The sequence below is a fragment of the Alligator mississippiensis genome, chromosome 4, assembly GCF_030867095.1.
Source record: "Alligator mississippiensis isolate rAllMis1 chromosome 4, rAllMis1, whole genome shotgun sequence".
NCBI lineage: Eukaryota > Metazoa > Chordata > Crocodylia > Alligatoridae > Alligator > Alligator mississippiensis.
Genome location: NC_081827.1, coordinates 139,047,233 through 139,062,038, shown reverse-complemented (window position 1 = coordinate 139,062,038; position 14,806 = coordinate 139,047,233). Strand labels below are relative to the sequence as shown.

At 41.5% G+C, this 14,806-nt stretch overlaps 1 protein-coding gene across 10 annotated transcripts in view; it reads right to left on the bottom strand.

Annotated features, from left to right (window-relative positions):
- CCDC91 (coiled-coil domain containing 91) overlaps positions 1-14,806 on the bottom strand; it is a 445,798-nt gene that overhangs the window by 404,283 nt on the left and 26,709 nt on the right. For all 10 annotated transcript variants that reach the window (XM_019482221.2, XM_059726688.1, XM_059726684.1 and 7 more), the window contains exons 2-3: positions 5,286-5,330; positions 4,489-4,567 (exon numbers count right to left, since the gene is read on the bottom strand). In XM_019482221.2, coding sequence (XP_019337766.1) covers positions 4,489-4,567; positions 5,286-5,315 — 109 coding nt within the window. In that variant the 5' untranslated portion in view covers positions 5,316-5,330. The remainder of the gene's footprint in view (positions 1-4,488; positions 4,568-5,285; positions 5,331-14,806) is intronic.

Below are 14,806 nucleotides of genomic sequence, written 5' to 3'. Positions count from 1 at the left end.
AGACATACACACACACACACAGACACATATACACACACACACACACACAGACACATATACACATACACACACACAGACATATATACACATACACACACACAGACACACACACACACACAGACAGACATATATACACATACACACACACACACAGACACATACACACACACACAGACAGACATATATACACATACACACACACACATATACACACACACACAGACAGACATATATACACATAGACAGACATATATACACATACACACACACACAGACACATATACACACACACACAGACAGACATATATACACATACACACACACACACAGACACATATACACACACACACAGACAGACATATATACACATAGACAGACATATATACACATACACACACACACAGACACATATACACACACACAGACAGACATATATACACATAGACAGACATATATACACATACACACACACACACACAGACACATATACACACACACAGACAGACATATATACACATAGACAGACATATATACACATACACACACACACACAGACACATATACACACACACAGACAGACATATATACACATAGACAGACATATATACACATACACACACACACACAGACACATATACACACACACAGACAGACATATATACACATAGACAGACATATATACACATACACACACACACACAGACACATATACACACACACAGACAGACATATATACACATAGACAGACATATATACACATACACACACACACACACACAGACATATACACACACACAGACAGACATATATACACATAGACAGACATATATACACATACATACACACACACACACAGACATATACACACACACAGACAGACATATATACACATAGACAGACATATATACACATACACACACACACACAGACATATACACACACACACAGACAGACATATATACACATAGACAGACATATATACACATAGACAGACACACACAGACAGACATATATACACATAGACAGACATATATACACATATACACACACACACAGACAGACATATATACACATAGACAGACATATATACACATAGACAGACACACACAGACAGACATATATACACATAGACAGACATATATACACATAGACACACACACACAGACAGACATATATACACATAGACAGACATATATACACATAGACAGACACACACAGACAGACATATATACACAGACAGACATATATACACATATACACACACACACAGACAGACATATACACACACACACAGACACATATACACACACACAGACAGACATATATACACATACACATACACACACACACAGACACATATACACACACACAGACAGACATATATACACATACACATACACACACACACAGACAGACATATATACACATACACATACACACACACACAGACAGACATATATACACATAGACAGACATATATACACATAGACAGACACACAGACAGACATATATACACATACACACACACACAGACACATATACACACACACAGACAGACATATATACACATACACATACACACAGACACATATACACACACACAGACAGACATATATACACATACACACAGACACATATACACACACACAGACAGACACATATACACACACACACACACAGACAGACACATATACACACACACACAGACAGACATATATACACACACACACAGACAGACATATATACACATACACACACACACAGACACATACACACACACACACACACAGACACACACACACACAGACACAGACACACACACACACACACACAGACACATACACACACACACACACACAGACATATATACACACACACACACAGACATAGACATATATACACACACACAGACATAGACATATATACACACACACAGACATAGACATATATACACACACACACAGACATAGACATATATATATATACATACACACACAGACATATATACACATACACACACACACAGAAATATATACACATACACACACACAGACACATAGACATATATACACATACACAGACACATAGACATATATACACATACACATACACACACACGTACTCATACACACACACACATATACACATACATTATATATATATATATATATATATATATATATATGCAGGGTGAATGTCAATGGAGTTAAATGCAAATAACATCAAATCAGAAGGGAGTTTAAGAACCTGCATAGGAATAACAATTGTGCAAAATTTACATGGGATTATATAGGTATAATTAGTTTGTGATTTCTTCAGTAAAGTACTATAATAGGAGAGAATTTTAGTTCCTAGCTGAAAGTTTAAATATTATTTTAAATACTTTTTTAAAAGATATATGTTTATTTTATTGAGATAAAAACCAGACTAATTCCTAACCACCAAGTTAACTGGCAAATAAACAGCTCTTAAGATAATGCTCTACTAAGAGTTTATCTTTATTGTGAGCTGTTGGCAATTTTTTCCAGAGTTGATACTGTATGTGGCTGGTAATAGGTTGATCTGTTTTTTTACATCCTAGCTGAAATCATGCACCTCCAAGTCATATAGATGAAGCTGTAATAAAACAATCAAAACAAGTGGTTTAAAACCGCTTTAAAAGTATGTTTATTAATTTGGTACAAGTCATGAGCTGATAAAGCCTAATCCCAGGGATGTGAACCACATACTTCTGCAGTTCTGCATAGTGAACACTCCTATACAAAGGGTGGCCAGTATATAGTGGAGATGGCAAAAGCAGGAGCTAATACTATCATTTAGAGTTTTTACACTTCTTTAAATCAGTATAGTGTATATCTATAGTAGATAGCAATATTAATTTGAATTAGTCTTTAAATGTGTAGGATGGTATATGGAAATCACTAATAGTCTCCTTAGTATGAGTTTTTGCAATTTTCAGAATGAAATATTAGGAGATAAGACTCTTACATTATTTGTATTGTAATCTGACTTGCTATATTTAAGCAATTAATCCCATTTATCTCGCACACTGCTGTTAATACACGTCCCCAGCACTATTAATCTGTCAAATCTCTAAAGGTTTATCCACACAAAGAAATCAGCGTACAAAATGGGAATTTAAGGGATACAAATTACTCCACAGTAAATCCCTATCATGTGGACAGTCTCTTGTGAGACAGTTACTTGTGTAATTAGCTATTCTGAAATTTATGCACAATACAAGAATCCACATGGGGAGTTAACAGACCAAGTAACGTACTGTAAATTCATATCTGAGATTGGTGTACAACAAAGGTTCCCAAACTTTTTCTTACTAAGTACCCTCTTCCAGATTTACCAGCTACCCATGTACTCCTACCAGCATGTTTTATATTTTAACCCCTTAAATGCCAATTATTACTATAATGAAAATTAAATTTGCCATTATACAATTCCTCCTGTTTAACCCCCAGGGGTACATGTACCACAGTTTGGAAACCCCTGCTGTACATTAATACTTCTCTGTCAAGACAAACTATGAACAATTTCATTCACTTCCTTATCTAAATTTTAAAATCATACTGAAATAGAACGGTTTCCTTTTTGGAGTAAAAAGTGTCATTTTCTCCCAATTCCACTGGTCTAAAGTTAGAGGTTAGAGCAAGTTTAAGGTACATATCTTGTACCACTACAAGACTATATTATATTACATTACATTACGTTATTGCAAAGGAGAGATTGTTTAGGCTTTCCAAAGGCAGCCTTTATTTCTAGCCCTGAAATAACTTTGGATATTCTATATTACAGAAATGACATTTACAGAAAAGGTATTTTAAGACACTTTTTTGAAGGCTTCAAATACATGTTCTGTTTTCTTCCCTTAGAAGTCTGCATAGCAGAGATTAAGGTGCTAAGGAAATCTAACTTTATAACTAAAATAATACAATATAATATCCAAGAAAATGTTTAGTATTTTCTAAAACATGAGACATTTTACAGCATGTTCTGTGGAATAAAGATTTACTGCCACTAACCTGGAATGCCCTGTGATAACTCACTGGTACATATAAATGCACAAGTAAGAATTTATTTATACATATACATTTCTATGACAGGGAAAGCAACTAGCAATCATTATACAGAATTCTTGTGATCTCTTAAGGAAGATTTCTAACCTCCTATTGTTTACAGCAGACCATTGATGTACATGTGGGGGAATGCCCTCAAGCTAGAGAAATGTTTTTCCTTTGTCCCATGAAATTCCATACAGTTTGTGAACAACTGAAAAACCATTTTTGTCTTCTTTCTCACTCTCATTCCTCAAGAATATTTGTGCTATATGCCAGAACAATTACAGAACAGAGAATCATACCAACATGCCAGGTTTAAGCTATTACCAAAGTAGCAACCACTGCTTTTTTGAAAATGCCTGAAAGCAGGGGAAGTCATCTGCAAAACAGATGAACTTGGATTAGTCATTACCAATACCTGTGGGAAACGCTGCCCAAGGAATAGCAGGAGATGTAGTCTGTGTTTCACCATCTCCACCTTCAAAGGTTTCTGCTGCCTAGAAATACGGAAAATATTTTAAGAGTTTTAGACACAGGCTTTCCAGCAGGTACTTTCTAATGACCACATTTATCACTAGGACAGATTTTTCAAATGTATTCCATTATCAGTGCTCTACGTTGCATCACATTAGTGTTACTAAAAGAAAAATAACATTTTTTTTCTGTAGTATCTGTCCTGCTCTAATGAGCATCCACTACTTTATGTTACTAGTTAAAACACAAAAACAAGAAAGGAAAGAAATTCACATATAAATGGCTTCAAAAGAAATTCCAATCCCTAACTGAGCAAGCATTTTAAAATCTTACATTTTCACAATTTTAAATTAAAAACAAGTCATCTGATGCACAGAAAGGAGTACTTTACACTTATTAGGCAACAGAAGTAATCAGAAATCATATTAAAACCTACTCTACATTTTTCAAATATGAATATCTAATCTTAGATATTGAAACATAGACATTTAGTGGAGTGGCCTGATTTCTGTAGCTGCTAAGCAAACTCAATTTCTGACTTACCCAGAAAAAATCCGCCCCCCCTCCAATTATTAGATACACGTGTGGTAAATTCTGCTTTAACTTTGACAAATTGGTCCAATTTCGTTTTAACAACTGTATTACTACTAATTAAAATCTCTATCAATCCTCTCAAATTATGCGCTTTCAAAATATTTTTTTAATCTTTTTTTTTCCAACAAGCATCAAAATATGACATACCTCAAAACCTCCAAAATCATCATCATCCATTCTCCTAGTTGGCACCTAGAAAACAACATACAATAATACTGATCAAAAATTCAAAGCTCTTAGCAATCAGTGGCTGGGTATATCAGTCTGCATAGCAGAATATTTCAAGCAGACTTCAAAAATATCCTCAGGTAGAATATGTTATAGCAGTCAAGCTTTGAGGAGACAAAGGGATGACCAACTATGACAGGCTCTGTATTTAAGAGAAATGAGTGCAACAAACAGCAACCGATGAAGGAAGCTACTATTTCTTAAGTTTCCTTTATGGTGAAGAATATCAGTGATAAGATTGAATCCTGTGAGACACAAGAATGGAGAGCCCTAGAAGTGAAGGTTTAGAGCTGTTCAGGTCTATTCTAACTTCTATCTATTCAATAAAAGTTAGCAGAGCCATCTTAAAAGTGGTTCTGTCTTTTGTTACTAGGCTCAGCGGCAAGTCCACAGCAAATTAATCCACCATCCACACAGTACTGAAGGCTGCCAACTGAGCTAGTCACTTGAGTATTAGACTAACAATCACCATCGCAAAACCATGTACAATTCTATACATTTTATCACAGACCAACACATTCTTCCAACGTGAAAAATTGTCTTTGTTGATAATAAGATCTGGTGAATTTTATCATAAAATTATAAAAAGAATAGTGCCTTTTTAAAGTAAAATTTATATCTACCCTGTGTTCTGAAGCATTGTACACATAAGCCAGAAATGGAAAAAACATTTTTACATTTAGAGTTGCTTTTCCAAATTGGCAATGTGGCTGAATTCAATAATGTTTCCTGCTTTTCCCATCTCTTCTTAGTTTTCTGGCAACATCAGCATAAACTCCAACTTAGAACAAGACTGTGGTAAATTTCTGGAAATCTTTCTCCTACCACAGAAGTTCTTCCGTAGGATTCATGGAGGGGGTTGATTTAGATTTTCAAAACTGATCAGCATTTTTGAGTTGCAGCCATGACTTCTGTGGCATTTTGATATATTTTTAGCTAAAACTCCCTTGTTCCTTTTCAAAAAAGTGCAGAACAAGTTACCCTGTTGACAAAGGTATATCAAGCCATGCATGGCGGTTCACAAAAGAATTAAACAAGTAATATATTCACAAAGTCCCTCTTTGTGTCTGATTAAGGATAAGGATGAGACAACAAATATCAATGTATGCATCAAATAGTTAAGAAATTTGTAAAATTAATTCCTAGTTCAATTAAATCATTGGCCGGAAAAGGATTTCAGTAACAAGAAAGGACATAAGCAGAGGTAAATAGACACAGGAGGTTTAGAGGAAAACTTAATGAATTAGAACATAAAAACATAACTTTCGCCAAAATTAGAAGCTGGCACAAAAATTCAGACCTGCTGCTGAAAAGCATTAGCCATAGAGGAAATTATGCTTGCACCAAACATCTCCCTCTCAGCAGGCATTGACATTTAGAAATATCCAGTTCTTTCAGAGAATGTCAGATGATCAGCACTGTCATGGCTAACAATAACTGGAGTCAATTTAATACTAAAAAAAAAAACACACAAAAAACGAGACAATTTTCATTTGTTCCTTGACCAAAGAAACAAAAAACCCACATAGTATTTTTTGTCATTTCCTTGGTACAAAAATATTGTGTGAAATTAAATGGAAAGTATTCAGACAAGAACCCACTGCTGAAGAAAAGAGCATCAAAACCAATTTATGACACTGCAATATCATCATGCATCATTAGCATGTGTCCAAAAATAAAGGATCAGATATACTTAGCTACATAAAGTTCTCAAATTTGTTATGTACATAAATGAATGCGATTCACTTGTCAATAGTAAAGCCAAAACAACAGTAAAACAATACACAAGATAAACTAAAATTACTTTTTAATCTTTTCTTTTTGTTGACCTGCTTGATATATAAAAATTCTATTAACAACCTAATGGTGCATTAAAATATTTTAGTGCTTTCAGTAACTTAATTTTGTTAAAGTTCAACTTTAAAAATGAACAAAAAACTTGCATCTTGTGAGCTTCTCCCTCTAGTCTCATTTGCATTTAGTCCACCATCACATCGCACCCTTGTGGCAATAATAGCAATTGCTTATATGGAACATTCATTCTAATAGTAGAAAAAACAAACACAACATAGTTTGGCTGTCTAATATGATGGAGTAGCAGGAAATAAGGAAAAAAAGCACCACCTGATCACCAAGATCTCTACAGACCACTCAAAGTGTTTTGTGGACTAATGACAGTCCATGGACCCCAGTATAATAACTGTGTTAAGCATTTTATTCTCCACTTTTTAGCATTGTTTAGATCTCAATTGGAGTAGTTCGCTCTGCTTTCAGCACTGTATTTAAAAAATAAATCTGGACAAACTGGAAAAATATCATATTTTCTCAAATACAAAATGCACGTTCCCCCCCACCCCCAAATATGGTGTGTGTTTTAAGAGGGTAAGTTGTTTTCTTCGTTGGAAAAAAAAAGCACATGCCACAAGTACATACCATGAAACTGCCAAGATGACAGGAGTCTTGTGTCTACCCTCTCATAGGGTATTACCTGAGTATTGCAGCTTGCGCCTGAAGCATCATCAAGTGAGCTGCCAGTAGTACCTTGATAAGGCTTGTGATGTGGAAACAACATTTTATTTACTTTATATAAACAGCTACTTACAGTAAAGAACTAACAGTTTTGCTACTGCCCTTGCAAGGGTCTGGGGCCTAACCTTGTGTGACATCAAGTAAGTCCTCCTTGGAATACAGTGTGCCCAGAAAGATGTGGCATCCTAAGAGACAGTCTGGGTGAGTCAGCAGGAACTTCCTGTCATATAAGGAAAACGCTATGTTCCCAGAAGGACTTACTCTATGTCAGACAGTCACCTATGACTCTGGAAATACCTTTTTTTTTCTTACACTATGCCTTCCAAAAAACAAGGTGCATATTTTACTTGGGGACAAGTTGTTTGCAAGGAAAAATCATACCAGGGAAATTAACAAGTTCAGAGGAGAGAGACTAAAAGTTAAAAGAAATAGGCAAATCGAAAAAGGTCATTATGAAGAAGCGGTGTTTCTATAAATATGTAAGAAGCATAATGAATGATTATTTTTCATGCATTGTCAAGGACAAAAGCAGTAATCTGCATAAACTGTTGTCAGAAAAAGGCATTTTTCATATCAGAAACTAATTAGAACCAACAAGATTTGTAACCACTATCATCTGAGATATTCCAATCTAAACTGGGCACATATTGACCACGAGCTGTTTAGACAAAATAAAAAAATCAGGCCTTTCACTAGTTAAAAATCTTTTCCAACTCCAACAATGTTACAAGCATTCAGTTTAAAAAAAAAAAAAAAAAAAAAAAAAAAAAAAAAGATGTGAATGTATTTTTACTCTGCTACTTAACAACTGCACTGAAAAAAACAAAGATTTTTTTTCCACTTCGGTGTTATGGAAGTGCTTATCCATAGGATGAAAATTCAGAACTTCTCATTCGCTTAACTAAAACTAACTACATTGTCAGGCTGTTTTCTTTTTGAATTCATGTACTCTAAAAGTGCTACGAAAGTTTGACTCTGAACACACCAAAAGAAACATTATTTGTGGCTCCTTAATTACAAAGAAGTAACTAATTGCTGGCAAGCTTCCCTGTCTCAATTGTGACTGGATGTGGGCTATAAAATGTCTGTTACTGGAGACCAAATAACTGCAGATTTAGACAAGCCACTGCTCTCAAATTACAAATTTACAAAAACTACAAGTGACCTAATCCAGTCCACTTACAAAATATGATCATTCTGCAGAAAATCATTTATTACAGGACTCAGGAAGATCACACCCCCAACATCTCAGTATCAAACAGCAGATTTTCCTGAAGGAGCTAAAGCCCTGAATTTCTGTAGAAGTTAAGTTTTCATTTAATGTAGGTTTCTGTTGGTTGAAATGAGCCAGTATTTTATTAAAATTCTCTCTCTTCAAGTGCTTCAATCATCACAACCAATATGGTAAATATATATGAAAATATTTCTCATCAATACTATGGAAGCACTACTCCTAAGTCCAAATTTATGGGTGAGTTAAGCTTTGTAATCCTATGCTTCTTGTAACTAAAATATAGAAAGAATTCACTAATTCCTGAAATATTTTAAAGGCCACATTTACAGAATTTTCTGTACCCTTTTTAACCCATTTCAGATCAAGGATGAAACAAGTTTTCCAAAAAGTTTGAGGAAGGTGCACTAGTATAAATAGCTTATCCTTTGGAAAACTAGGGCATAGAAGACTAATCTTGAGAGAGACACTTGTACTACCTAAGCATAACCAAACTTCAGTTTCTAGCCAGAGTTAAATGCATTTTGCACCGGTCAGTAGCATTATGTTACTAATAGTTACTAACAGTGGTAAAAACCAAAAATATCCGAATAATTTTCTTCTAGCTTTTTGTGGGATACAGTGTCTTATCATCCATTCATTCATCCATCACAAGAGGACTGTTCTACCAACCCTACAGTAAAAGTGGCCATTGTTGTCTTCAAAGTTAAACTCATCATTAGAGTGTTCAATCTCCTCAATTTTCTGAAGAAAGGCTCATTTAGAAACAAAAGCTAACTTTCCGGTGAATGGAAGTAGACTTTGTGCAGACTGCACCAGCATAATCTATCTTTGCGAATTCAAAACAGGAGACAGTCCTTCTCTTAAAAGTGTTAGTGTTTCCCAGCATAGTACAGTGACCCTGAGCAGATCAAATGTGACTACATGGCTCTGGATTCAAGTGTGAAGGGGAAAGCCCAGGTGAAGTTCTCACTGATCCTTCCAGTGAAGGGTGAAGGCCCAGCTAAGAGCAATGCATCCTAGAGATCCAACACATGGTTGCTTAGATGATGTCACCAGGGATTTGGCTTCTTGGACCACAGAGTGGCATTCCAAGGACTACAGTGAAGAGATGGGGTCCAACTGACAAAGACAAGGAAGAGAATCACCACATATAGGTTTGTTAGCCTAGTGAGGAGGGTTTCAAACTAGGCTCACTGCAGGATGGACACAAAAGCCCAAAGGTAAGTAAAGAACCAGGTGACCTGGATAAAGCCTGACAAAAGCCTTAACAATGTTCTCAGGGAGAAGATAAAACAATGTTAGGCACCTGATGTGTTAGTGCAAGAAGTAGGGGAACAAACAGGAAGAATCAGTGGTCCTAGTACAATCGAAGAATTATGATGTCTTTGGGATTACAGTCATGGTGGGACAGTTTGCATGACTAGAATAGCGTCATATAGTAGGGTATACCCTGGTTAGGAAAGACAGGCAGGGGAAAGGAGGCTATGTTGTCCTATATAAAAAGGTCATGTACATGTGCTCTGAGGTACAGTACTAAATGGAAGGTGGGCTTATTGAAAGTCTCTGGGTAAAGGTCAGAGAGGAGAACAACGGATGTCCTGGTGGGCATCAGCTACACATTACCAAAACAGATGAAAGAGATGGATAAGACCTTCTTAAACCAACTGACAGAAGCTTCCAAAATCAAAGGAACGAGTTCTTATAAAGAATTTTATTTATTATGACATCTGCTGAGAGAGAAGCAGAACAAAGTACAAGCAGTCCAGCAAATTCTTGGAGTGTGTTGGGGCTAACTTTTTTGATACAGATAGTAGATAGACCACCGAGGGAGCAAAATCTTCCTGACTTGCTGCTCACAAACAGGGAGAAATTGGTTGAGAATGTGAAAGTGGAAGATAGTTTGGATGACAGTGAGCACATCCACACATGGATTTGATACGGCCTAAATTTACTGTGGTGTAAGCTACGCTAGTGCAAGCACTTTCAGGCAGGCATCTACACATACGAGGATCAGGAAAAATATTCGCTGCTCCTTGCACCGTTTTCTGCAGCTCTGCAACAGGCCCCTGCCACCACCGGAGGGAGCATTTGGCTCCGGCTGCAGCTGCCAGCACCTGGTAACCTGCTTTAAAAGCCAGCCCCACTCACTGCTCTCTGGCCAGCCTCTTCCTTACTCAGGAGCAGCGTGCCAAGTACAGGGATAGCATGTGGCAGCTCTCTCCTTGGCCATTCTGACTCCCTGCACTATGGCTGCTCCAGCACCGGCCCCTGGCAGCAATGACCAATGCCCCAGACTTCTGCTGGCCTCCGCTCTGACAAGGCTGGCCCACCATGCTGACCAACAGCTGGCCCATGGCCATCTCACCCTGCCAAGCTCCCCAGGTGCAGCAACCACCTGCCTAGCCACCTGCCACTGTGTCCCAGGGTCGCCACTGCCGCTACACAGCTCCCACCAACAGGGACGCTGACCAGAGGCTCCAGAATGCCACTGCCAGAGCTGTGCCAGCCAGGACTGGTGGCTGCACGTTGTCCAGCACACCTGGGACAACAAGCAGTGGCTAGACATGTTCCGGCTGACCTAGGTCACCTTCCGGGATCTCCTCCAGCAGCTATGGCCCCACCTGAAGTGGCAGGACACCAGCATGTGCCTGGCCCTACACACAGACACCCAGCTGGCCCTTGCCCTGCTGAAAATGGCCATGCTCACCAGCCTCCCTGTTCGGCTTGGGCAAGGCCACTGCCAGGGAGGCTGCCCTGGAGGTGTGCTGCACCCTCCAGGATGTGCCGGGGCACACTGGGCTCTGCATCCACAACCCTCTGGTTCCATGCCCTGGGATCCCCCAGTGTACCAGGGAGAGGACCCTAATCTCCATCACCTGCCCACCCCACTCCATGGTTCTGCAGCCCATCATGGACCACCATGGCACATTCAGCCATGTAAGTGCTGGCTGGATGGGCAGCGCCCACAATGCCTATGTGTTTCACAACTCTGGCCTGGCAGGACTGGTGAAGAGTCGGCGCTTTACATTGGAGATGCCAGATCTTATGAGGCCTTATGAGGAGAGGATGAGAGGCATGGGACTCTTCAGCCTGGAGAAGAGAATTATGGGGGGAACTTGGTGGTGGCCTATAAGTATGTAAGGCATATGCATCAGGAGTGGGAGAACATCTGTTCATCAGGGCACCCCATGGGAAGACAAGGTCTAACAGTCACAAATTGCTGGAAGACTGTTTTAGACTGGACATAAGGAAAAACTTCTTTACCATCCGAGTCTCCAGAGTCTGGAATAGACTCCCGCCAGAAGTAGTGCAATCACCCACTTTGGATACCTTCAAAAAACACCTGGATGCTTATCTTGCTGGGGTCATCTGACCCCAGCTGACTTCCTGCCCTTTGGTTAGGGGGATGGACCCAATGATCTCGTGAGGTCCCTTCCAGCCCTAATGTCTATGAAATCTATGAACTCTATGAAACCTGCAGCTGGGCACCATCATAGTCCCACCGCTCCCTATCAGGGACCCTACCTACCCATTCCTCCTCTGGATGATGCGATTCTACATCAGCCACCTGGACCCCTGTCAGGCCCACTTTAACTGCTGCCTGGGCCAGACCTACACCCTCATGGGGTGCACTTTCAGCTGGCTCAAGGGCTGCTGGTGCTCCCTCGCCACCCACCTCAAGTTCACTGAGGACCATCCCCACCAGGTCATTGTCATAGCCTGTATGCTGCATAACATCTGCAAAGCCCACGTGAAGCTCTTCCATGAGACCCGGGAAGAGGCAGCACAGCGGGCAGAAGATGCCTCAGCGGGCAGAAGATGCCTGGCAGCAGAAGCATCACTTGCGGTGGCACTGGCCACAGGATAGTTGCACACCTGCCAGTGGGGAGCACAGCACCAGCTGCAGGAGGCCCTGGCTGATCACCTCCTCTTGCACTCCCCACTTTAGCCTGCCAGCACCGCTGGCCACAGACCCCAAATCCTACCCACCCGTAACACCATGCCCACTGCACATACATCTCACAAGAACAAGTTATTTCCCTCAGATCAACCAGAACACCCTTCCACCCTACCTCCCCAACAAAAAGAGCCCCTTGTCCCTCAACAAACAGACTCCCCACCCTTCTCCCTCCCCAACAAAAGGCTCTCCTTCCCCATCAACAAATGGAGTCCCCCTCTGCCCTCCACCACCCAACCCACCTGCCAACAATAAAAAACTTTCTTCCTTGTGAAAATTATATACAATGTCCTTTGTGGGCCATCCTGGGACAGGGTGCTGTGAAGTGGGGGTACCTAGGGGACAGAGCCCAGGGACAGGCAGACAGCTCCTCTGTAGTGCAGTGAGTGCAGCAGGAGGGGGGCTCGCCCAGGGGCAATGTCAGGCTGTGCTCCCCGAGCACAGGCAGCTCTCCCTCTGGCAGGCAGAGTCCAGGCCCAGCAGGGCCAACACACCATCCTTGTGCCACTGCAAGTAGCTCTGGCTCCACGCCTACATAGAGCCAGGGTAAGCAGTGGGCCTGATCCCAGACAGGGGGGCTGGGTGGAGGAACACCCAGGGTGGGGGCCAGGTCATGGGCTCCTGGCAGCTGGATGCACCACAGGACCTCCTCCCAGGCCCAGACAGGGGCCTGTTACAGGGCACAAAGGCAGGGCCTGTTACAGGGCCTGTTATAACAAAAAGGGCAGCCGCCAGGGCCAAAACAGCGTCCAGCACCCAGCCGTTGTCGTTTGTGGCCTGAACTACCCAACCCAGGATGGCATTCTGCTCCTGCAGCACCTGGAACCGCTTGCGCTCCAGAATCGGGAGCTTGACCCGAAACTCCCAGTCCACCCAGTCCCACTCCTCCTCATGCTGGTGCCATGCCTCTTCACACTGGTCCCTTGCATCCTCCTGGGTGACATCCTCCGCCCGCCAGGTCCACGTATCCTGTGCATGGTCCTCCAACACCAACACCAGACACTGCAGGAGGCCAGTGCAGTCCATTGTGCACCTCTGTCAGAGCCAGTGCATCCACAGCATCTTGGCTGTGGAAAGCAGCAATTCTGCGGTCACATGCCCACTGCCAAGTGTGGCCCCTCTCCAACATCCAGCTGCAGGACCTGCAGAGCCATGAAACAGAATCTTTTTTGAGATTTTGCAACATTTCAGAGATAAGATGCTCTGTACCAGGGGCTATGCGCTGCCCAGCCTCAGACTGGGGGTGGCCATGCACAGGTGCCCAGGGACAGTGGGCAGGCAGGCCCAAGCCCAGGCCCAAGTAGGCGTCAGCTGAGCCCCACATCCCTACACACTCCCCTGGGGCTGGCGGGCTGCTGGGTGCTGGCCATAGGCAGCCTTCCTCCCCTGCCCTGTTCCCAGGGCAGGACAGGCCAGGCTCCTTGTAGCACCTGCTGTCATGGCTCCAGACCCTCCTGTAGGTCAACTGCTATACTGTGCTGCTGCCCAGCCCCTGGCGCCTGGGCTGGGGGGGGGGGCAAAGGGCTCCCAGACAACTGGGACATGGTGCTGCCCAAGCCCCTGCCCTTCCCACTGAGGGCCAGCCCTCCACCGCACCAGCGCTGTACCCCAAGTGTGCCCCAGGTGGCATGCGATGAGCTGTTTTTCATGGACCAAGGGGCATCCAGCCAACTATGCTCTTCTGTTGGTCTACATGGTGACCTGGGCACACCTGAACAT